Genomic DNA, 24,920 nt, shown 5'->3' with positions numbered 1-24,920 from the left:
GCCCAAATCCTATAAGATCTTCCACCATTCTCCTAGTATCTCTATTGTAAACATGTTAACATGAAATCTCTTAGTTTGTATTTCTGAGGTACTTTGCTTACCAATCTTTGCTCAAGAGCTACTACTGATAAAGGCAAGCATAAGGATATGCTCATTTTAATATACATTTTAACATATGTTCATCTTAAGATGAAGCCAAAACGTATATTTTGTAATCTAGATCACATTTGGAAATGTCAGTATACTGGCAGTACGGCTGCAGTGTTATCCATTTTTTTAAAAAAATAACAACTTTTATCTGAATTTTTTAATTTTAAATTTTTGAATTACATTAATTCCTTTTACTTTATGTTCAAGAAAATAATTGCGACACATAAGCAACATCTGTCACATATTTCTATTGTGAATAATTCATTTCAAATTTCTGGAAAGTATAGGACAGCCCAATATAGAAACATTATTTCTGCTCTGGAAGGGTAGTCCTTATAAATTTCTATAGCTAATCACACTTGGCCAATAAAGAATATTTCTCTTCCTATTCCTATTCCATTCCTATTCCTAATTCTTATTCTATTCCTATTCGTATTCCATTCCCATTTCCTAATCCATTCCTAATTCGTAATTCCTATTCCATTCCTAATTCCTATTCCTAATTCCTATTTCATTCCTAATTCCTATTCCAGTGATGGTGAACCTTTTAGAGACCGAGTGCCCAAACTGCAGCCCAAAACCACTTATGCATCATCAGGTGCCGTGTGGGCGTGGCCCATTGGCTGGGCGTGCCCATTGGGTGGGCGTGCTGCCTTGGTAATGGCAGACTGAGTGGGACTAAAAAGTTCAATCAATCAATTCCAACTTTGCAAGATTTTTTTCTTCCCGTGAGAAGTTGAAATTGACTGATTGATTGAATTTTATTTTTTTTTTGCACACAGCGGCGGAGGCCTAAAGCGAAAAGGTTTTATAAAACCCAGCTGAAGGGCTAGGACTGGGGCGACGGCACGCGTGCCCACAGAGAGGGCTCTGAGTGCCGCCTCTGGCACTCATGTCATAGGTTCGCCACCACTATCCTATTCCTATTCCATTCTTAATTCCTAATGCCTATTCCATTCCTAATTCCTATTCCATTCCTAATTCCTATTCCTAATTCCTATTCTTATTCCATTCCTAATTCCTATTTCTAATTCCTATTCCATTCCTAATTCCTATTCCCATTCCCATTCCTATTAGTTTAGCACCATTGTAAGTTTGAACCATCACCGGAAAGTGGTCATTAAATAAATGTAATGCAGTTTGAACAGCAGGAAAGCCGAACGCTCGAAGTTCATGCTGATTGATCGCCATCTTTCTTCATGCCTACCATGTTCCGGGGAGCAAGAAATTAGCCCAAAGTAGTGAATATCAAACTGATCAGAACGTATTTTATTTGCACATCATTAAAAATGGTGCCCAGCTTGAACCAGATGCATGTGGCATTCTCAGCAATGCGATTTGCAAGGACCGTGTGGAAGTGTGTTAAAAGTTCTGTTTTATTACCCATGATTACCCATTACTGAAAATTACTCTGAGAGGAGTGTTACTTTGCGGCGTTGGCAGAAAAGCACACATCCTTTGCAGTTGCGACTAGCATTCGCAATGATCTAAAAATAAAAAATAAATCCTGGCCTGTATTGATCAGCGCGATTTGATCCAAGGCCTTTCCCAATATTGATTCAAAGGAATGGTAGCAACTTGGTTATGTACATATAACGTATGTTATAGCATGTTACTGATTGACCAATTTGTCCTCTCAGGCACTTGCTTTTCCCAATGAATGAACAAGTGTATAATGTTTTGGGCTCATTTGTTTAATTGGGTTTTCGGTCTAATTTTAGACAAGAGTGTTCTTATGTGGAGAACACACCACATTTTCAATATTCAGAAACATTGAAAATTCACTTTTAATATTGAGTATCGGGACTCTCAAACTTTTCAGCACTGCTATATATAGGCTCCATTGGTATTTCCAGACCTTAGTGGCATAATTTTTAGGACTGTGCAGTGACCGTGAGAAGCCAGGAAATGAAAGCAGGTGCTGATGTGTGCAGTATATATACGCTCACACCTGTTCTGAAGCAGTTTTCCCAGTTTGAATTAAAAGTCCTGTCTATTCTTGGTAAACGAATGGATTTATGCAGATACACATATTCACATATTTCAATGGCTTATAAGTGCAAACATTTGGGAGAAAATACGTTCAGGCTTGGTTTTGGCTGGGATTCCCTAGTTGTGAGTGATGTACCACGTTTTTCTTTCTCTGTTCATGTATTTTTTTTCCATGTGATCTTTTCTGCAGGATTGTTTTAAATTTCAGGGTTGGCTCTTTTTTTGGTAGACAAGAGTGTGTTTCTATCTGGAGGGTTTTAACACTTCATATTCTCAAGTAACAGTGAATCTCTAGGATGTTGCATTCTTAAGGGCTTCTGAAGACCCTAGTCCAGTGGTGAGCAACCTTGGCTCTTTTATGACTCATGGACTTCAACTCCCAGAATTCCTGCGCCAGCATGACTCAGCTTGGAAACCTCTCCCTTTCCCCTCAGCATGGCTGGCTCAGGAATTCTGGGAGTTGAAGTCCACGAGTCATAAAAGAGCCAAGGTTGCCTACTCCTGCCTTAGTCTACCCTTCCTTTTTTAAAGACTACTTGCCAAAGGAGGTATAGGCTTGCCAAATGAAAATAATAATAAAAAGAAAATGTACTTAATGGTTATTGCAGTACAGATGAAAATCTTAGCTTCAGTAGGATCTTACTATATCAGAATATCAAGAGTTGAATGGGACCTTGGAGGTCTTCTGATTCAACCTCCTGCTCAAGCTGGAAATCCTACACCATTTTGATATGGCAGTCCAATCTCTTCTTGAAAACCTCCAGTGATGAAGCATCCACAACTTCTGAAGGAAAATCGTTCCACTGTTTAATTCAGTGGTTCTCAACCTTTTTAATGCCGCGACCCCCAACCGGTCGTAAGTCGAGGACTACTCAACCGGTCGTAAGTCGAGGACTACTCAACTGGTGCAGCACTGTTTGCAGAATGGGACTTTTGGCGGGCTCAGCAGGGCAGAGACAGCCTGGACAATTCCTATTGGCTTTTGAAAGCCAATAGAATTAGACTTTATTCAAGAGAGTCTATTCTATTGGCTTTCAAAAGCCAATAAAATAAAAGGGAGTAGCACAGCTAAGGAAAAGGGGGGAAAAATGGCGGACTGCGTTGTTTGGCGACCCCCGTGAAATGGTCGTTCGACCCCAAATGGGGTCCCGACCCACAGGTTGAGAACCACTGGTTTAATTGTTCTGTCAGGAAATTTCTCCTTAGTGCTAGGACTAGGTTGACTCTCTCCTTGATAATTTTCCACCCATTGCTTCTTGTTCTGTCTTCAGGTGCTTTGCAGACTATCAATCAAAGACCGGACACCCCTTTGATATCAGTCACCCATAACGGTATCTTTATATAGAAGTCAACTTTGGCCATTTCTTTCAAATACTACACTGTCCCAGCAATTTAAAATTTACCCTTTGCAATCCTTCCTAGAGCACGCTTCTTCGTTCATGCTTCTTGCCGGCTTTGGGACTTAATAATTCATTGGATGTCATGCCGCATGTTGAAGAAAGTGCAAATGAAGCTGAGGAATGGCACAGCTGCTGGAGTTGTGTAGCTGTTAAAAGAACTAAGGAGGTTCTGAGATCTTGGAAAGCATTCTGAAACCTAGTTGGTGGATGAAGGGTTAATAACTGGACTTCAAATGCAGGAAGAAAAAAAAACATCCTTCCTGTTTTAAAAGCAATGAGCAATTAATAGTTGGCGGTTTGTTTGGGCAAGATTCCGTAATTCTTATTTTAAGTATGTTCTTAAGTTAATTGGTCGTGTCAGAATATATTTATATAAATCCCTATTTAAGTGTTAGTATATTTACCTAGAATTTTGTGGTGGATATCTTGGAAATCATTTTTTTTTTTATTCCTAAAATTATTTTTTATACCATTATTTCAACAGAGCCAAATCGTGTAGCTCTCTTTGTGAAGGTTAATTTCTCTAGGACTCTTTGCTTTGCCCAGCCCTATAGTAGCTTCACAAGGGGTTGGACCACCATGTATATGATTTTGGAAATTTCCACTTCTAGGTTGACTGGATCATCCCTGATTTTATGATATCTGGGCACAGGGAACGTGATCTGCTGTTTTGAATACTATGGCCTGTGCCTCATTAAAAATTAGTAACCTCTAAGATTATGAGTTAATTGTAAGGGAAACGGGTGATTAATGGAAGATACACAATGTTTATCTATATGAAAATTATTATCTCTAATAAGATGATTTATTTGTTTGATGCTCAATGAATTGAAATAATTTAAGGTTTGATGTTATCTTGTCAGCTTAAAGAGATTGATGGATTAGATAGGTCTAGGATAGATCAATATTTTAGCTAAAAAAGGAGATATTTTCAGGAAATAGATTAAAGGTAATCTAGAATTATGGGTTGATTTTAGGATTAAGATTGTTAGAAGTAAGAGAAAAAGGGATGATTAATGGAATATATATTAATTGGATTAAGAATGTGTTCTCTTTTTAGGATGATAGGGTTACTTGTAAGAAAATTATTATGTAATGTTGAGTTAATCTAATAAGATGATTTGATTATTTGATAACATGGATCTTATTAGTTATGACAATTAACTGGATGTAATTTGAATTTTGTTTAATAGATTGAAATGATTTAAGGTCTGATTTTCTTCTATCAGTTTAAAGAGATTGATTAATTGATGGACTAGATATGTATAGAATATTAATATGTTATTTTAATTAAGGGATTAAAATTTAATTAATTAAGGGATATTAGTGGAAGAAGAATTAAATAAGATTTATGATAAAATCAAGAAACTAGAATATATTTAGAAGGGATACCCAAGTTGATAATGTTTGTACTTAAAGTTAATTTGATTATGATAATGTAAATTTCTAAAGCTTTAAAAATGGGTATAGGTTGCATAAATTTAAGCTAGAATTGGACTATTTTAAATAAATTATGTTACTTAAGGGAAAAAGAGAGGGAATATTAGATGTATTGACTGAATTATGTATATATGTTTTGTCTTTGGATGTTTGACTACCCTAACACCACTGCGTGTCTTGAGCATTTTGTTTGAAAAACCAAAAAACCAATAAAATTTCTTCCTAAAAAAAAATAAATGAAAAATTAGTAACCTCTTTTCCATGTACAAAGAATTGTATTATTCTTATAAGTTGCTAAGCACAAGTAAAAGAGCCTGTTCATTGACCTGTTGAGAAGCTTGTCTCTTTCCTTATAAATCTACCCTTGCTTTAGAAGACTAATCGATGGCAACCGAGAGAAAGACATTTTTAAGCCCAGCATACCATCTGTGGTAGAACTTGGATAAAGAGAATTTTATTTATCTAGATATTAACTTTCTAGATTGTGTTCACATAGCTTTTAAGTCCTTTTCTTTGCTTGTTCATGTTTCCTTCTCTAATTACATTATGGTAAGGCCCAGTGGACATTTAAAACTACAGCATGAAAAGCCACAAGACATAGTTTGAAATAAAATCTGCAGTAATTTAAGGCTGAAAATATAAAAGGCATGCTGGTAGAAATTGCAGAATTGGTTTATTGACTTCTTATCTTCAGTGACTTCCTCTGAACCACGATTGACCTTTTTTTCAGGCTGAAAAAAACATAAAATGAATCAGATAACCTGTGACATAAAATGTCAGCTACAGCCAGGGGTGTCCAGTTTTGGCAACTTTAAAATTTGTGAACTTCCAACTCAGAAAACTGCCCAGCCAGCATGGCTGACTGGCTGGGGAATTCTGGGAATTGAAGTCCACAGGTCATAGAGTTGTCAAGATTGGACAGCCCTGATTTACGCATTTGCTGAACTACATATAGCTCTGTGTAACAAATTTATTCCTGCACACCTTTGTTATAAAGCTCAAGGGGACTTAGTCTCGTCTAGATATTTTTTGATAGGTTTTTAAATACCTGATATTGGAAAATTTTTAACATAACAACGTTCAATGATGTATAGTTGCTGTCACAGATATAGAAAGGAGAGCTGTATTTTCTCTCCATTATACTGTAGTACAGGGGTGTTCAAACTTGGCCCTTTTATGACTTGTGGACTTCAACTCCCAGAATTCCTCAGCCAGGCACGCGTGCCTGGCTGAGGAATTCTGGGAGTTGAAGTCCACAAGTCATAAATGGGCCAAGTTTGAATACCCCTGCTGTAGTATCTAGTTCTCAAGTGTTAACATTAGATTTGAAAAAAATGTTTTTGAAAAATTAGAGTTTGTGATGATACACGTAGTCCTTGACCAACAATCATTCCTTTTAATGACTCTGCCAAATTACAACAGCACTGAAAAAAAAAGTGACTTATGACTGTTTTTCACATTATGACCGTTGCAGCATGTGATCAGAATTCAGAGGCTTGGCAGCTGACTCATATTTATGACGGTTGCCGTGTCCTGGGATCATGTGATCCCCTTTTGCAGACCTTCTGACAAACAAAGTCAATGGAGAAGCCAGATTCACTTAACCACCAAGTTACTAACTTAACAGTTGCTGTATTCCACTGACCAATTGTGGCAAGAAAGGTCATAAAATGAGGCAAAAACTCATTTAACAATTGTCTTGTTTTGAGAGTTTGGGCTCAATTGTTGTAAATTTAGGATTACCTGTACTATAAAATGAGGGGTACGGTTGACTGCATATTGGTATAGTACATGGGTAGGCAACCTTAGCTCTTTTATGACTGATGGACTTCAACTCCCAGAAGTCCTGAGCCAGCCATGCTGAGGGGAAAGGGAGAGGTTTCCAAGCTGAGCCATGCTGGCTCAGGAATTCTGGGAGTTGAAGTCCACAAGTCATAAAAGAGCCAAGGTTGCCTACCCCTGACCTAGAGGAACATATGAAAGCATAATTAATGTTAATTAATGTAGACTTTATTAGTTTAGAGCAGGGGTAGGCAACCTTGGCTCTTCTATGACTCGTGGACTTCAACTCCCAGAATTCCTGAGCCAGCCACGCTGAGGGAAAAGGGAGAGGGTTCCAAGCTAAGCCATGCTGGCTCAGGAATTCTGGGAGTTGAAGTCCGCGAGTCATAAAAGAGCCAAGGTTGCCTATCCCTGGTATAGTAAGGAAAGGAAAGCAAAACTCTTTTTCCTTTTATTAAAGGATGGTTAGGGAAGATTTATTTTTGTTAATGTTTTGTTTTTGCGGACGATTTATATAGGAAAATAAGAATACATCTTTTGCATCACCTTGTACAAAATGAAATCTACCTACATAGCTGTCATTGCTGTGAACATTCAGTACATCATATTGGAAGTGTTGTTGTTGTTAGTTGCAAAGTCGTGTCCGACCCATCGCAACCCCATGGACGACGTTCCTCCAGGCCTTCCTGTCCTCTACCATCTTCTGGAATCCATTTAAGCTCACGCCTACTGCTTCAGTGACTCCATCCAGCCACCTCATTCTCTGTCGTCCCCTTCTTCTATTGCCCTCCATCTTTCCCAGCATTAGGCTCTTCTCCAGTGAATCCTTCCTTCTCATTAGGTGGCCAAAGTACCTGAGTTTCAACTTCAGGATCTGGCCTTCTAAAGAGCAGTCAGGGTTGATCTCCTCTAGGACTGACCGGTTTGATCACCTTCCAATCCAGGGGACTCGCAGGAGTCTTCTCCAGCACCAGAGTTCAAAGGGCTCAATTCTTTGGCGCTCAGCCTTTCTTATGTTTTGGGACTGTCAAATTTTCTGAAGCATGGCTTGTGTTGTTTATGGTTTCAGCAGCTCCTTTATGTCTGTCTGTCTGTAAGTTTGTAAGCGTCTTTGTGTTACGCAGATGTGAAATACAATATTGGAGTATTCTCTTGAAATACCTATACCTCTGCACAAATCAGATGATAAGCCCAATTGAAACTGGCAATCTGGTGATTATTACAATTTACTTTTTGGAACACATTGGCCACAGCATTATAATTGCCACATACCTTTGCAAGTCTGTTCTTGTCCCTTTTAAAACTTTGCTGCTGACTTTTACAAGAGCGCTAGCTTTGCGGTGAGGACTAGTTTCAGAGATTCAGGGACAGAATATTAAAACAGTAACATCTCCCAGTCTTCTGGAGGCTTGATGGTCTGTTGCAGGAAGGGGTTTTTCCCCCTACTCTAATTAATTCCTCTAAATTGAGAGGAGCTGTCAGCGTCTCAGAAGCATCAGTGAATGGTTGAAAATAAAAGAGCAGGCGGGAAATAAAGCGTGTTTGGATGCCTCTGAAGGTGGTCCTTTAGTTGGAAAGGAATGGTTGCTTGTGAATTTAGAGCCACAAGCAGTCGGATGGCATATAAATTTAATTTTATTATGGTTGGTCACACAGCCAGGTGTTCAAGAGTGGGTTTCGCTTTTTTGTCCACCCGTGGAGTCCTTCCCAAGGACCTGGGATAGGCAGATGTTGTATAATAATACGTTTGAATTTGGAACTCCCGGAGCAGTTTAGCTTTTTCGCTTTCTATTTATCTATTTTGTGGTCCCACCAGCAGTTCTGCTTTCAGGCAACTGGCATTTTTTGCAGGTATTCCAATGTGACATATGTAGTCTGTCTGTGTGATCTTTTTCCACCGGTTATTTGGTGATCCACTGTTTGGTCAGCTTTTTTTATTATTATAATTTTTAACATCCACAGTTGTAGTTTTTGAATAGGGCTTTCTTTCTTTCTTTCCTTCTTTCTCTCTCTCTCTCTCTCTCTCTCTCTCTCTCTCTCTCTCTCTCTCTCTCTCTCTCTCTCTCTCTCTCTTTCTTTCTTTCTTTCCCTATTTGTCCTTCCTTCCTTCCTTCCCATTGTTTTTAAATCTGTTGACTAATTTATCAGACTCAAATAATTCTGGCTAATAATTAAGTTTTTTCCTTTCTTTCTTTCTTTCTTTCTTTCTTTCTTTCTTTCTTTCTTTCTTTCTTTCTTTCTTTCTTTCTTTCTTTCTTTCTCTCTCTCTCTCTCTCTCTCTCTCTCTCTCTCTCTCTCTCTCTCTCTCTCTCTCTCTCTCTCTCTCTCTCTCTCTTTTGCAATTTGCTACCCTCAACTCCACCTCCAACCTCTATTGTCTTAATTTTGTCTGGTCCTTTTGTAAGGGGAAAAACTGTATATGAAACAAGATAATTATTTTGACAAGGAGGAATCAGTGGAGGTAAATGAAATGTCTTTTTTAAAGGCACTTTATTAAAGTACATGGCATACAGTATGTACTTATTTGCCCATCTGAATGTTAATCACTGTGTGACCACGGGAATGTTGCAACCATCATAAGTATGAAAAAGGGTCATGTCGCTTTTTTCAGTGATCGTTGTAACTTTGAACAGTCACTAAACGAACTGTTGTACATCAAGGAATACCTGTAGTTACTTCAGCCAATATTCCAGTTATTTTGTCTTCTATTTTTTTTTTTTTGTTATTCTTCACTATTGGTAATGTATTTGTAGCATGTGGACTGAGAGAAATATTGTCCAGTTGTGTCATATTTGAAAGAAATAAATGATATTAGGTGGTGAAGTTGTCCATCCCTGCTTAGGGATTATTTCTATTTTTTTTTTAATTGTAATGACTATCCAATGGAGTGATTAAGAATAATGACTAGATATATAAAGAAATTTCTCATCTGAACCCGGAAGTGACTAATTTCAGCACCATTGGTTTGAGTTGTTACAACGTGCCCGACATAGCGTATTTCATACCACAATTTTCTCTTCTCAGTTTATCAGAGAAGATATGAAATATAAAGATGCGTCTAATAAACACAGCCACTTGCACAGAGAAGACAAGCACATCACCATTGAGGATTTGTGGAAACGGTGGAAAACGTCAGAGGGTAAGGCCTTCATTTTGTGCCTTTTTCCTTTCTGGTCTGTATAATAATAAAAAGCAATTTAATGCAATACAAACGAAGGAGAGGAAGAAAACGGAAGCTAAAACATGTAAAGCCAAAGTGTATAACGTAACACAAATTAATCTCTTAAAAGAAAATAAATGCTTCCTGCTCTGGGCCTGGATGGCTTTGGGAAATGACGAACTTTTGAGATAAAAATCATGATTTCGGCATTTGACAGACTATCCCATGAAAGGTGTTTGTAGACATTTTGAGGTAAGTGGAAGAAGCCTCTGCCAGGTGCGAAAGATCAGAGCCACATAAGGAAGGTTCAAGTCAGCTGATTTATTGCTAAAAACCTATGCACAGGAAACTTCTCAACTAAAGCTTAGCATATGCTAGGAGTTAGATAAGAGCCAACGATTTAAAGAGGGTTGGACTTAGTTCATTTGTTGTTACGTAGGGATTCTAGGTTGATTCCTCTTTTGACTCTTTCTCCAAGTTCTGCCCCTCCTTCTCCTACACCTATACCAAGGGTAGGCAACCTTGGCTCTTTTATGACTCCCAGAATTCCTGAGCCAGCATGACTCAGCTTGGAAACCTCTCCTTTCCCCTCAGCATGGCTGGCTCAGGAATTCTGGGAGTGAAGTCCACGAGTCATAAAAGAGCCAAGGTTGCCTACCTCTGGCCTAGGTCTAGGCCTCTTTATGACTGGTGGATTTCAACTCCCAGAATTCCTGAGCCAGCATGGCTCAGCTTGGAAACCTCTCCCTTTCCCCTCAGCATGGCCGCCTCAGGAATTCTGGGAGTTGAAGTCCACGAGTCATAAAAGAGCCAAGGTTGCCTATCCCTGACCTATACTATCAAATTTGATTTTGGAAATGCAAGTCAGATTTAACATAGAACTAAATCACAAATCTTCTTGATACAACAGGGATAACTCTTGGAATTTTTGGAATTCCTGTTTGCATTTGTGAATGTCAAGTGTTCGTTAAATACATTTTTTTCAACAACCCTTTGAACAGTTTAGGAAAGCAACTCTCAATAGCCCATATTCGTAAGTAGTAATCTCCCATATTTCAGGCAGTTTTTTGCATTCTCACTTACTGAAATGTGTGCAATTCAAGACAATATGGCATGTGGTTTGTGATAGCTAACAAATTCAATATTCTCTCTAACGCTCATTTTAAAAAAATACATATTTTACTCGAATTGCTAGGCATAGAGATGTCTTTCTTAATCATTTCTCAACTGTTTAAATATTGAAGCTGTGTACCTGTCAGTATTTCTTGCTTTTGTCTTATTTACTGGGTTTGTTTAGTAATGAAATTCCCAAATCCTTCTCTGCTGCCTCATTGTAGTAGTGGCATTCCTTGGAGAGAAGAGGAAAATAAAGAATTTTAAGAGCGTATATATAATTCCAGCAAGGTCACCAAAGTGACGAAGGTCATCCCTGTTGCCAACTAAAGCAAGCAGGCACTTATATTGGGCAGCAGATGCTCCCTTTGAGTTACCATGATTCATATTGCATGAAAGAAGACAATAATAAATCATTCCTGTATTTTACCAGAAGACCTGATATGATAAAGACGTGATAAAGGGATGATATAGTGCCTGACTATGGGCCCTCTCAGGTCAGATGGCATTCAACATGATAGCAGTATTATCAACAGGGCTGCCACAAAGAAGAGAGGGTCAACCTATTCTCCAAAGTGCCTGAAGGCAGGACAAGAAGCAATGGATGGAAACAAATCAGGGAGAGAAGCAACCTAGAATTAAGGAGAAACTTCCTGACAGTTAGAACAATTAACCAGTGGAACAACCTGCCTCCAGAAACGGTAAATGCTCCAACACTGGAAGTTTTTAAGAAGAGATTGGACAGCCATTTGTCTGAAATGGTATAGGGTTTCCTGCCTGAGCAGGGGGTTGGACTAGATGATCTCCAAGGTTGTGCCTTCCAACTCGGTTGTTCTACATTCTATTTTCTAACATGGTGCTGAGGAAGAGCTGAAGTCTTTTTCTGGACTAATGGCATGGCAAGATTAAGACCTTTAGGGCATCTAATTGCTCATGTTGGCGTGCAGGAAAAGCAAATACAAATCTGCAGAGGCAGAATTACAGTGGGAACATGGCACGCAAGAAGAAGAAAGCTGAACACAGTAGAAGATAAATCCATAATATGTTGACATTTTAAACATCAACTGGACTGGAATTGTACCGTCAGAAGATCATATTTTTATACAGTGTAGCTCTTTTTCATTGTAAATTGTTTTTATATTTATCTTTTGTATTATTTGTAAGCCGCCCCAAATCACTTTGTTTTGGTTGTTTATTTATTTCCCACCTTTATTATTTTTACAAATACCGTATTTCCCGGCGTATAAGGAGACTCGGCGTATAAAACAACCCCCGACTTCGGCGCCGATTTCCATGCCTAGAAAGTCGTCTTATACGCCGGAAACTATCGTAATTTCCGGCGTATAAGACGACTCGGAGTATAAGACGACGCCCGACCGGCGCCGATTTCCACGCTTTAGAAAGTTGTCTTATATGCTGGAAAATACGGTAACCAACTGCTCCTGTTCTCCACACAGCCACAGCCCTGTGAGGTGAGTTAGGTTGAGAGAGGGCGACTGGCTCAAAGTCATCCATCTGGATTTCATCCCTATGGTAGAACTAGATCTACCACTAGACTAGGGGTCTTCAAACTTGGCCCTTTTTTTGACTTGTGGACTTCAACTCCCAGAATTCCTCAGCCAAGCAATTTCAGTATCCTCTTCATGCTTTATTTCTCTTTGATTGTCAACTTCCCTTTTTTTCTAGATTTTAACAGCACAACGAGAACTTAGAGGGTATCCAGTGAAGAGTTCACACACAAAGAAATGCTAGCATTGGGGGAATTTTTCCTCTCACATTTAGTTTCCCGCACACCATCCCTGCTTCAGAAGTTGGAGATTTTTTTCTTTTCCAAAGAGTTAGAAAATGCCGGGGAACCCTAAGGTGCTTTTCCAAGAGGCAACTAGACTTTCTCTGTTTTTCCTCGAAGAAATTTCGCTTCTCCTCTGAGAAGCTTCTTCAGTTTCTCAGTAGTTCTGAGTTGTTCTTTTTCAGTTCCAAACTGAAGAAGCTTCTTAGATGAGAAGCGAAAAGTCTTCAAGGAAAAAGAAAGGAAAATCCAGTTTCCTTTTAGAAAAAAAAGCACGTTTGGGGCAACCATGACCTGGATAATTGAGAATCTCCATAGACAGATGCAGGGAAAATGCACGGGAAAAATAAGGGGAATGGGTTTGCAAAAAGAGGGCGCTGTTTCAGACATGCGGCCAAGGTTAGCAACTAATTTTTATAACCAAATAGGAATCCGAAGCTGCCATTGCTCTGTTGACTTAGCAAGGAGACAATACTGTGAAATATGCTACAGATAAGATCTCCCTTGTCCATCTCATAAACCTACTGATGAATTAATGTCTCTATTAAAGAGTGCATTTTTTTGTTAGATCTAAAAACATATACTTCAACAGTGTAGGCATTCCTGTGTGTGCAAACCATGATCTCTCCTGACCATGATTGGGCGTGTTCATTGGAACTGTCTCAATCCCATTTCTGTGTGGGTAGCACACCCCAGTTTATCATGGCAGGCATGTAGTTGAGGCTTTTTAAAGGAATTTGCTGGAGTGACAGTTCTACGTCTCTCTTCTTGAGAGAGTTCTGTAGCAGGATTAGTCTCTTAGTAAAATTAACACGATTAATCCTTGCGAGATCGTCAGCCAGATTCCACACGAAATCAGTTTTATGGTGGACAGAAACCCTCCCTGTTTCAGTAATGTGCTGCTGTATGGTGAAACTTCATGACTTGTACTAAATTGTTCTCATGACTGACTTCAGTTCAGAAGGATCTTTTAAACTCTTACTTGCCTCAGAACGATGGCTAGAAAAATAAGTTGAGATTAGCTGACTGGTCAGATCCCAGAATGAGATTAATTTAGTTAATTCATTTATAATTATTTAACTCCACTGATGCTGGAATCAGCAGCTGCATATTTATCACCCTAAAATAATGTTATTTTTTTTCCTGAAGCCTTATGCATCTTAATTCAGTGGCACAAACGGATAACTTTGACGTTTTTAGCTACTTTATTTATGTACTGTTTCCCATTTTGAAGCATTTCAGCATACTTTGCAATAAAAGCAGCAGGTTTTTTTTAAAAAAAGAAGCTTGATACTACTAACCAGGTGTGCCGAATTAAAAACTGTAAATAGAATCTTCTGGAAAACTATGATTAGTGCCAAACCAGCTTCTAAACGGCATGGTCTCAAGAGTTTTAGGATGATCCACTAGTGAACAGAACCTTCCAGATTTATCTGGAATTTTCCATTCCCAAATTGCCAAAGGTTGTACAGGTAGTTCTCAACTTATACCCATTTAGTTTACTGACCATTCAAAGTTACAATGCCGTTGAAAAAAGTCACGACTGTTGATCCTATGATCACGTGTTCAAAATTTGGAAGCTTGGCAACTGTTGTGTATTTATGAAAGTTGCACTGTCCTGGGGTCATGTGTTCTCCTTTTGTGACCTTCTAACAAGGAAAGTCAATGGGGAAAGCAAGATTCACTTAACTGCGATGTCACTAACTTAACTGTTTCAAGAAAATTCATAAAATGGGATCAAACTGCCTTAACAACTGCCCTGCTTAGCAATAGAAATTTTGGACTCAGTTGTGCTTGTAAGTAGAGGCTCAGTACTCTTCAACATCTTCATCAATGACTTAGATGAGGGAATTGAAGGGGAACTCATCAAATTTGCAGAGGACACCAAGCTGGCAGGAGTAGCCAATACCCCAGAAGACAAACTCAGGATCCAAAAAGATCTTGACAAACTTGAACAATGGGCTCTATCCAACAAAATGAGTTTCAGTGTGGAGAAGAACAAAGTTTTACATTTAGGCAGGAAAAAAATCAAAGATACAAGTACAGATTGGGCGAGATTTAGCTTAAAAACAGCAACTGTGAGAGGGATCTTGGAGTCCTAGTGCACAATCACTTGGGCGGAGAGCTTGATTGAAGAGTTTAATTAAAAAGAAATAGAGGCTGCTGTGCACGAGTTCTCTCTCTCTCTCTACCCCTCTCCCCCTCTCCCCCCCTCTCTCTCTCCCTCTCCCTCTCCCTCCCTCCCTCCCCTCTTCCTCTCTCTTTCCTTTCTCTTTCCTCTCCCCCCCCTCTCTCCGATCTTCTGCTCACCTGGCAAGCTGGCTTCAGGCTGTTCTCCAACAAGCTGACACACATTCTTATTGGCCTGGCTCTCTCCTGCCCTTCCTGCTTCCTGCTTCCTGCAGAGACGCAGCAAAGGGAGGAGCCCCGCCCAATAGGTTTGTCAGCTCGTCGCAGAACAGCGTGAGGCCATTCTCCTTTTTACACACATACACACACACACGGAGAGAGAGAGAGAGAGAGAGAGAGAGAGAGAGAGAGAGAGAGAGAGAGAGAGAGAGAGAGAGAAGAGCGCAAGTGCCTGTCTCTGTCTCTCTCTCTGCAAATGACGGAGGAGGCTGGGAGCCGTAGGAGAAGTCTCAAAGAGCCGCATGTGGCTCCGCAGCCGCGGATTTCCAACCTGTAGGCTAGGGCTGGACTAGAAGACCTCCAAGGTCCCTTCCAGCTCTACTCTATTCTAAGTCGAGGACCACCTGTACATTCCTAATAGTAATATATTAGTTCTTCTTTGACCTGCTGCATTTCAACAGGAATCCATTTCATCTCTCCAGACCTGCCTTATCACATCTTCTCTCCACCATAGCTTCCACTCTTGTGTCAACCAGAAATAGTTATCCTTTCCAGTGATTCCAAGATAAATGGCTGTGACGAAGCAGGAAGTTTGGGATACATCGCCATTATATACTCTATAAACACTTCTCTGTCTCCTTGGAAATAAATCGCTTCTTCTTTTCCTTGGGAGTAAACTATGCACCCCTCATAAATTGTGCAATTATATATTTGGCTGCCCAGTTACGCTCAGATGTCAAAAGTTTGTAGTGGACAGTGCTCTTGAGGAGGAATAATGGCTTCACATCACAGCAGTAAAAGTTTCTGTATTTTGCCTTCAAATCCTGGTATGGCCCCATATTTATAAGCTAATCATTTATCATTATTATTATTTTTAGATTCAAATGGTACACCGGCAAAATGTTAAAAATAAAAAGTAGGTGATAAAGTACACAAGCAATAAAAAGAATGTTGGAGTAAACATTAGAAAAAGTACGTTGGTTGACAGTGTTTATTAGTATCATATGTGTAATCTTTAGAGATATAAAGAAAGAAAAATGGCGTCTCTCTCTCTCTCTCTCTCTCTCTCTCTCTCTCTCTCTCTCTCTCTCTCTGTGTGTGTGTGTGTGTGTGTGTGTGTGTGTGTGTGTGTTAGGGTATAAGAAAAGGAAAGGGTATAAAAGGTGCCTTGATCTTCTGAATCATGGTGATATATACAAGTTTGGAAGTGAAGAGGCAGGGCTTACGCATATGCCATAAAGAACAAATTGCTATCTGCTACTCTATTGTAGAAGCAGTAAAAATTCCTACACTGGAGATAGCTGTATGTATCACATACCAATAAACTTGGATAAAATTGTGCAATGAATGTGCTCTAAAAAGAAATTGAATGTGATGTGGGAGGAAAGTTATTGCCTTAACTGACGTCAAGATAAAATACAGGTAGTCCTCGACTTACAACAGTTCACAACCTGCCTCCAGAAGCCGTGAATGCTCCAAACACTGGATGTTTTTAAGAAGAGACTGGACAGCCATTTGTCTGAAATAGTATAGGGCAGGGGTAGGCAACCTTGGCTCTTTTATGATTCGTGTACTTCAATTCCCAGAATTCCTGAGCCAGCCACGCTGAGGGAAAAGGGAGAGGTTTCCAGGCTGAGCCATGCTGGCTCAGGAATTCTGGGAGTTGAAGTTCACGAGTCATAAAAGAGCCAAGGTTGCCTACCCCTGGTATAGGGTTTCCTGCCTAAGCAGGAGGTTCGACTAGATGACCTCCAAGGTCCCTTGCAACTTTATTAATATTATTATGTGACTATTCAAAGTTACAATGGCACTGGAAAAAGTGACTTATGACCATTTTTCCCACTTAACGACCGTTGCAGCCTCCCCACGGTTAGGCGATCAAGATTCAGACCCTTGGCAACTGACTCATACCTATGATGGTTGCAGTGTCCCGGGGTCACGTGATCCCCTTCGGAGAAGCAAGTCATCAACGATTTGGACAAGGGGATAGATGGGGAACTCATCAAATTTGTGGATGACACCAAGCTGGCAGGAATAGCCAACACTCCAGAAGACAGGCTTAGGATACAGGAGGACCTGGACAGACTTGAACACTGGGCACTAACAAAATGAAATTCAATGGTGAAAAAAGCAAGGTTCTACATTTAGGCAAGAAAAACTAAATGCACAAGTACAGCATAAGTGGCACCATGCTCAATAGTAGTAATTGTGAGAGGGACCTCCGAGTCCTAGTAGACAGTCACTTAAATATGAGCCAGCCATGTGCTGCAGCTGCCAAAAAGTCCAATACACTGCTAGGCTGCATTAACAGAGGGATAGAATCAAGATCACGTGAAGTATTAATACCACTTTGCAATGCCTTGGTAAGGCAACACTTGGAATACTGCATCCAGTTTTGGTCACCACAATGTAAAAAAGATGCTGAGACTTTAGAAAGAGTACAGAGAAGAGCAACAAAGATGATTAGGGGACTGGAGGCTAAAACATATAAGGAACAGCTGCTGGAGTTGGGTAGGTCTAGTTTAATGAAGAGAAGGGCGAGGGGGGACATGATAGCAGTCGTCCAGTATCTCAGGTGCTGCCACAAAGAAAAGGGAGTCAAGCTATTCTCCAAAGCACCTGAAGACAAGACAGGAAGCAATGGATGGACACTAATCAAGGAGAGAAGCAACCTAGAACTAAGGAGAAACTTCCTGACAGTTAGAACAATTAGCCAGTGGAACAACCTGCCTCCAGAAGCGGTGAATGCTCCAACACTGGAAGTTTTTAAGAAGAGACTGGACAGCCATTTGTCCGAAATGGTGTACGGTTTCCTGCCTGAGCAGGGGGTTGGAATCAATGACCACCAAGGTCCCTTCCAACATTATTATTATTATTATCAATCATCGCACAGTCAGCCAGATGTTCAGACTGGATTTGGCATTTTGTCTACCTATCGAGTCCTTACCCAGGACCTGGGATAGGCAGATGTGGATGTTTGATGGTATTACAGATATCGTCGCAGGATGGAAGCAGTTCCTAATAAGGCCGCCTTTTGCAATTGACTAATAGCAAATTTGTCAATGCCAATGGTGTTCAAGTGGTGCTCCAGTTGTTTTGGGATTGCACCCAAGGAGCCTATTACTATTGGTACTACCCTTGCTTGCTTTTGCCACAGTCTTTCTATTTCTATTTGTAGGTCTTTGTATTTTGTTATCTTCTCCAGTTCTTTCTCTTCTATTCTGCTATCTCCAGGCACTGCCACGTCCACTATCCAGACTTTTTTGTCTTTCTTATCGACAATTGTTAAGTCTGGGGTGTTATGTTGCAGGTGCTTGTCTGTTTGAATTCTGAAGTCCCAGAGCAGTTTAATTTTATCATTTTCTATGACTTTCTCTATTTTATGATCCCACCAGTTTTTGCTTACAGGCAAATGATATTTTTTGCAGATCTTCCAATGCACCATTGTTGCTACTTTGTCATGCCGCTGCTTGTAATCAGTCTGTGCAATCTTCTTGCAACAGCTTACCAAGTGGTCCACTGTTTCTTCAGCTTCTTTGCATAGGCGGCACTTACTGTCTGTTGCTGTCTTCTCAATTTTGACTTTGTATGCATTTGTCCTTAAGGCTTGGTCTTGTGCAGCCAGAATTAGTCCCTCGGTCTCTTTCTTCAATTTTCCTGCTCTTAGCCATTGCCAGGTTTTATTATTATCTGCTTTTCCCAGCTATTTTTTTCATGTATTGGCCATGTAGTGCTTTGTCTTCCCATGCCTCTATTCTGTTCTTCATTTGGTCTTTCTTGTAGGCCAGTTTGGTCTCTGCAGTAGTTAGTAAGCCTTCCTGATATACTAAGAATCAATGACCACCAAGGTCCCTTCCAACATCATCATTATTATTATTATTATTATTATTATTATTATTATTATTATTATTATTATTACTACTACTACTACTACTACTACTACTACTACTACTACTACTACAACTGTATTTCTAATTTAACAAATGCAGTGATTTGTTTAACGACGATGGCAAGAAAAAAATATTGTAAGATGGGGCAAAATTCCCTGAATAAATGTCTCCTTTAGCAACATAAATTTTGGGCAAAATTGTGGTCGTAAGTCGAGAACCGCCTGTAGAGGAAAAAAATGATTGGCCCATCTGGAGAACCCACAACGAATGAGGGATGATGTAGCAGAACATTATTTGGGGTTACAACCGTTTTTCACACTTATGAATGTTACAGGCAGGTGGACGCTTGTCAGCTGGTTCATATTTATGACGGTCGCGGTGTCCCAAGGTCGTGTGATCCCTTTTGCAACTTTCTGACAAGCAAAGCCAGATTCACTTAACAGCCATGTTGCTGACTTAACACCTGCCATGATTTACTTAACAACCAGTGCAAGAAAGGCCGTAAAATGGGGCAAAACTCACTTAACAACTGTCTTGCTTAGCGATGGCTGCTTTGGGCTCAGTTGAGATCCCAGGTCCAGGATCACCTGTACAATTCCTTAAATGCCACAACTGATTGTATTTCGCTATCTGCCTGTTTCTGGTGTTTCTTTGTTCTCTTTGCCATTCTTTGGTGTTGTACACACGCCAGAATTACACAACTGGCGTGGGATTCCGAAGCAAACACATTGACTCCATTGTTTGAGAAAAAAGATGCCAGGTCAATTCCAAAGCCAAGTTTCTGCAGAAGAGGATGGCATGGATCAAAAGCTCCCGAGCGCATTTTATAGGTCACAAGATTTCATGTTTCAAATACGCCCTGGAATTTTTAATAAAGGAATATTTTAAAGAATTACTCGCTTATAATCTTTTGATAATCTTCATTCTGATGAGCACATGATGAGAACGGCAGACTTGCCAGTAAAGTAATTTATTTATTTTGCTTTGTGTTTGGACTGTTGATTCGGTTCCGGATAATCGGGCCTGCGCAAAATAATGTCTCTTTACATTTGTTGCAGTTCACAACTGGACGCAAGAAGAGACGCTTCAATGGCTGGTGGAGTTTGTCGAACTTCCTCAGTATGAGAAGAATTTCCGAGAAAATAATGTCAAAGGAACAACGTTGCCAAGGTCATTTTTTTTTCAATCTAATTAATTTCGGTAGAAGTTGTAACTTTACACCCTCCATTTTGATCATTTTCTGTGAAACACACATACTTCCTCTGTTTTTAATCCTGCTTCCAGCATGTACCGAACATGAAGAGTGAAATACTGTATACCAAGGCCAAAGCAATGTAGATATTTATATTAAAATATTGTTTACAGGTTCTTTTCTTTGAGTGCAGGATTACATGTACATGAAGCGATTATGTCCGTAATGACTATGTCTGATTATATGGCATCTATGTCCGTTATTTTTAAATTTCCTAAAATTGTACTTTAAACCAATCTACACATCTTTTGAACAAAAGCACAATCACTAATCAAGGAGAGAAGCAACCTAGAACTAAGGAGAAACTTCCGGACAGTTAGAACAATTAACCAGTGGAACAACCTGCCTCCAGAAGCGGTGAATGCTCCAACACTGGAAGTTTTTAAGAAGAGACTGGACAGCCATTTGTCTGAAATGGTATAGGCCAGGGATAGGCAACCTTGGCTCTTTTATGACTCGTGGACTTCAACTCCCAGAATTCCTGAGCCAGCCATGCTGAGGGGAATGGGAGAGGTTTCCAAGCTGAGCTATACTGGCTCAGAAATTCTGGGAGTTGAAGTCCACGAGTCATGAAGGGGCCAGAATTTTCCCCATGCTAGCTCCGGAATTCTGGGAGTTGAAGTCCACAAGTCATGAAGGGACCATAGTTCCTTCATGCTGGCTCAGGAATTCTGGGAGTTGAAATCCACAAGTCATAAAAGCCAAGGTTGCCTACCCCTGGTATAGGGTTTCCTGCCTGAGCAGGGGGTTGGACTAGATGACCTCCAAGTCCCTTCCAACTTTATTATTATTATTATTATTATTATTACTCTGCTTCAGTAGGAACATTGTAAACTACATTTATTTAGAGGGATTTAAGAGACAAAATTGTAGTTTTAAGCCTTTCTTAAACACACATACAAAACAAATTTAGCTTTCTGGACGTGAAGTCTTTGCTCTTACCACAGTACTGATGATGGTGAGGATGATGATGATGATGATGATGATGGGATGATGATGATGATGAGGAGGAGGAGATAACATTATTGGGGAAGAATGGATCCATCCATTATGTAGGATGATCTTTAACCTGCTGTGGAAATCTTACAGATGGACATTTTTGTACACAGGTAGTCCTTGACTAAGAACAGTACGTTTAGTGCAGGGGTAGTCAACCTTGGCTCTTTTATGACTCGTGGACTTCAACTCCCAGAATTCCTGAGCCAGCCATGCTGAGGAGAAAGGGAGAGGTTTCCAAGCTGAGCCAGGCTGTCTCAGGAATTCTGGGAATTGAAGTCCACAAGTCATGAAGGGACCATAGTTCCTTCATGCTGGCTCAGGAATTCTGGGAGCTGAAGTCCACGAGTCATAAAAGAGCCGAGGTTGACTACCCCTGGTTTAGTGACTGTTCAGAAACACTGAAAAATGTGACTTATGACCATTTTCATAGTTACGACCTTTGCAGCATCTCTATGGTCACGTGTTCAAAATTCAGACGCTTGGCAACTGGTTCATATTTATGACGGCCGCAGCGTCCCAGGGGGGTCATGTGATAAACTTTTGTGACTTCCTGACAAGCAAATGTCTTACTTGACAGCAGAAATATTGGGCTCAACTGTCATGGCAAGTCGAGGACTATCTGTATTTACTTTAATATATTACAGACCTATTGCTATTTCTGTACCTGTAATCCATGAAACCAGTTAAATAGGAAAAAAAAAAACCCTGCCTCCGTGATTGTAGGTCTTTGAACGTGACACAGAATGCATTTTAGTGACACCCTGAACAGTTCCTTTCAGGACAGTGTTCTTAAAACCTCTTATTTTATTGTGCACAGGATAGCAGTTAATGAACTTGCATTTATGATCTCTCAGTTGAAAATTATCGATCGGAGCCACAGGCAGAAACTTCAGCTGAAGGCCTTGGATGTCGTTTTATTTGGACCTCTTACACGTTAGTACATTTTGCACTGTCTCCCATAAAAGCATGTCTTATTTGTAACTACCAGCAGAGATTATACTTTTTTTCAATGTTTCTCCTACATTTATGCTTCGGCGTATTCTCAAGTGGTGTTTACAAGAGTGCTGTTACTTAAGTGTCCCTGTGAATGAATTTCCGTCCATTGTGTATTTTTGTGTCAGTGAGAAGGAGGAAATACAAAGCAGAAGCGAAGACGTGAACCTTTACATCAAGTGCCCAACTACTCTCTTTTGGCCAGAACTGAAATTACTAGTTGTTGTAGCAATACAGCTTCCTACCTCTAGATTTTCTTCCTGTGTATGTGCTGTATAAAGTCCATTCGGAGGAGAATAATCCAGGTCCAATTATATAGCTTAGGAAAAGTGAATTGTTGAAAATCTATAAAGTCGCTTTAGTTTAGCCTTTTGTGAAGTTCTCCTCCTCGTCTTTGACTCAGTTTGAAAAGCCTGTTGCAACCTAAGACTCTGCTATTCAAATATAATTTAGGTCAGGCACTTGAGAAACCTCCTGGGGTGATTATTAATTGCTTCCCAGGGCCAAGCATGGAAAGCTTTACATATTTTTTTTTTTTAAATTGTTGAGTCACAAGTGATTGAAATAGATGTGGGATCTATATCTTAGGCTAGTAGCTGTTTCTCTGTGTTTAGGGGTTTGGTTTGTTTGTTTGTTTGTTTGTTTTTTGGATTTGTTTTGCAAGGCTATTTTAGTCTTAACACCTGCCCAACTGGGTATCTTGTTCTTTAAGCAAGTCCAATAGCACTCTGTGAGTTTATTGTGGGATTCTTTCAATTTCAGAAGTGCGTGGCAGACCATTAACCTACAGAATGCAACCCTCAAGCTAGTCAGTGTACTTAGTTTTTGGGAAACAGGCTATTAAGTAAAAAAACAACAACGTTGGACTAGGTTAGATCGTGTGAAAGAGACCATAGAGACGAGTAAGATAGTTTTCAAAGCAACAGTTGATTCTGAACTCTTCAAGCTACAGTAAGATAATATAGAATAGTGGCCAAAATTGTGGAAACCTTTGGGAAATGTGTACAGTAGAAATGCCACCTTTGGTTAAGTTTCCACCTATTTTTCTTCTAATTTTTTTACAACTGTAGCCTTGTTCACTTAATAATACTATTTTACATTGCTTTCTGGGCAACCGGTCAATTCTTTCCACCATTACTTTAATTTTATTACATTTTGCAAGCTCACTCAATGAAAGAACACAAAAAAACCCCAACCAACTTGACAGCGATAACACACTGACAAATGTCCTCCTCTCAGCTTCAATACAGGACATCAATAACTGAATCCTCCCGTGATCTGATTGGCTCATTGCCAAAACAAGATGACACCTGATTGGCTGTCTAAACACTCACGCTCATTGGCTACAATCAGATGAAGGAAAGCTACCTGAGATCAACCTAAGCAAGTTGTGCTTCCTTTTTCTGGTTATTTGGCCATAACTTTTCATAGAATACAGTACAGATAATTGAACAAACTTCGTTGCATTACGTTCTTGATTAAATTATCTTTCCACTGATATATAATTTTATGGTACTACTCCAAAAATAAAAGTGGTGTCATTAGCCATCAAACCTCAAAAATACACTTTTCCCAAAAGGTTTCCACAATTTTGGCCACTACGGTAAATGATGATTAGTGGAAGGCGATAGGTTTTCAAAGGTTGCACTCAACGCTGCTAGCTTTAGAGTACAAGGAGTCCTAAACCTACGACAGTTCATATAGTGACCGTTCAGAGTTACAACGGCAGTGAAAAAAGTGACTGAGGGCCGTTTTTCACACTTACGACCGTCTCAGCATCCCCGTGGCCGCATGATCAAAATTCAGATCCTTGGCCACTGGCTCACATTTATGACAGCTGCATGTCCAGCCGTCACAAGATCACCTTTTGCAACCTCGTGGACAAGCACAATTAATGGGGAAGCCAGATTCTCTTAACAGCTGCGTTACTAACTTAACAACTACAGCAATTCACTTAACGGCAAGAAAGGTCGTAGAATGGGGCAAAACTCTCTTAACAAATGTCTCCCTCGGCAACATAAATTTTGGCTCAATTGTGGTCGTAAGTTGAGGAATACCTGTATTCTTTTTTTTTATTTTTTTAAAAAAAGATGAAATTCATATTAGGGCTGAATCCAACATGCTGCTTCAGAATGCACAATGATCATGAACGCTGCACTTGCTGGCAGTTCATTAAAGCAGCTGTGTCCTTTTCTATATTTCTATAATGAGTTACATTACAGCCCTGGAAACAGTTACAGTTGCTTCGGTGATACTCTTTGGAGGTCAGTCCGAAGCCGTGTGCCATCTGCCTTGCTTTTACTGTATGGGGAATGATTTTTAGGAGGAATGCTTTGTTTTAGAATAGCTTGAAAAAAAATAATACCGTATGTTCCGGTGTATAAGACGACTTTCTAAACCCTGAAAATCTTCTCAAAAGTCAGGGGTCGTCTTATACGCAGGAATATACGGGTAGCTGTTCTCTGAATTTAAAACCAATCTGCCCCCTAGTGGCCAGCCCTATTTTTTTTTTTCAGAAATAAGCACTAACAGGACAAAGCTTTCTAGCAGCAAAGGAGCTCCTATTGTGCTCATCTATAAACAGAAATGCAATATTGTACTGTATTTTCTG

General features: G+C 39.8%; 1 protein-coding gene across 1 annotated transcript in view; it reads left to right on the top strand.

Moving 5' to 3' along the window:
* The window catches only part of STIM2 (stromal interaction molecule 2), a 99,486-nt gene that overhangs the window by 57,814 nt on the left and 16,752 nt on the right, over nt 1-24,920 (top strand). Inside the window, exons 3-5 of the mRNA XM_039329865.1 lie at nt 9,789-9,903; nt 20,124-20,235; nt 22,134-22,249. Coding sequence (XP_039185799.1) covers nt 9,789-9,903; nt 20,124-20,235; nt 22,134-22,249 — 343 coding nt within the window. The remainder of the gene's footprint in view (nt 1-9,788; nt 9,904-20,123; nt 20,236-22,133; nt 22,250-24,920) is intronic.

This window comes from Crotalus tigris, unplaced genomic scaffold (assembly GCF_016545835.1).
Source record: "Crotalus tigris isolate CLP2741 ecotype Arizona unplaced genomic scaffold, ASM1654583v1 scf7180000024420.512544, whole genome shotgun sequence".
Lineage (NCBI taxonomy): Eukaryota > Metazoa > Chordata > Lepidosauria > Squamata > Viperidae > Crotalus > Crotalus tigris.
The sequence above is the reverse complement of the archived record's forward strand: the minus strand, read 5'-3'. Positions and strand labels throughout refer to the sequence as shown.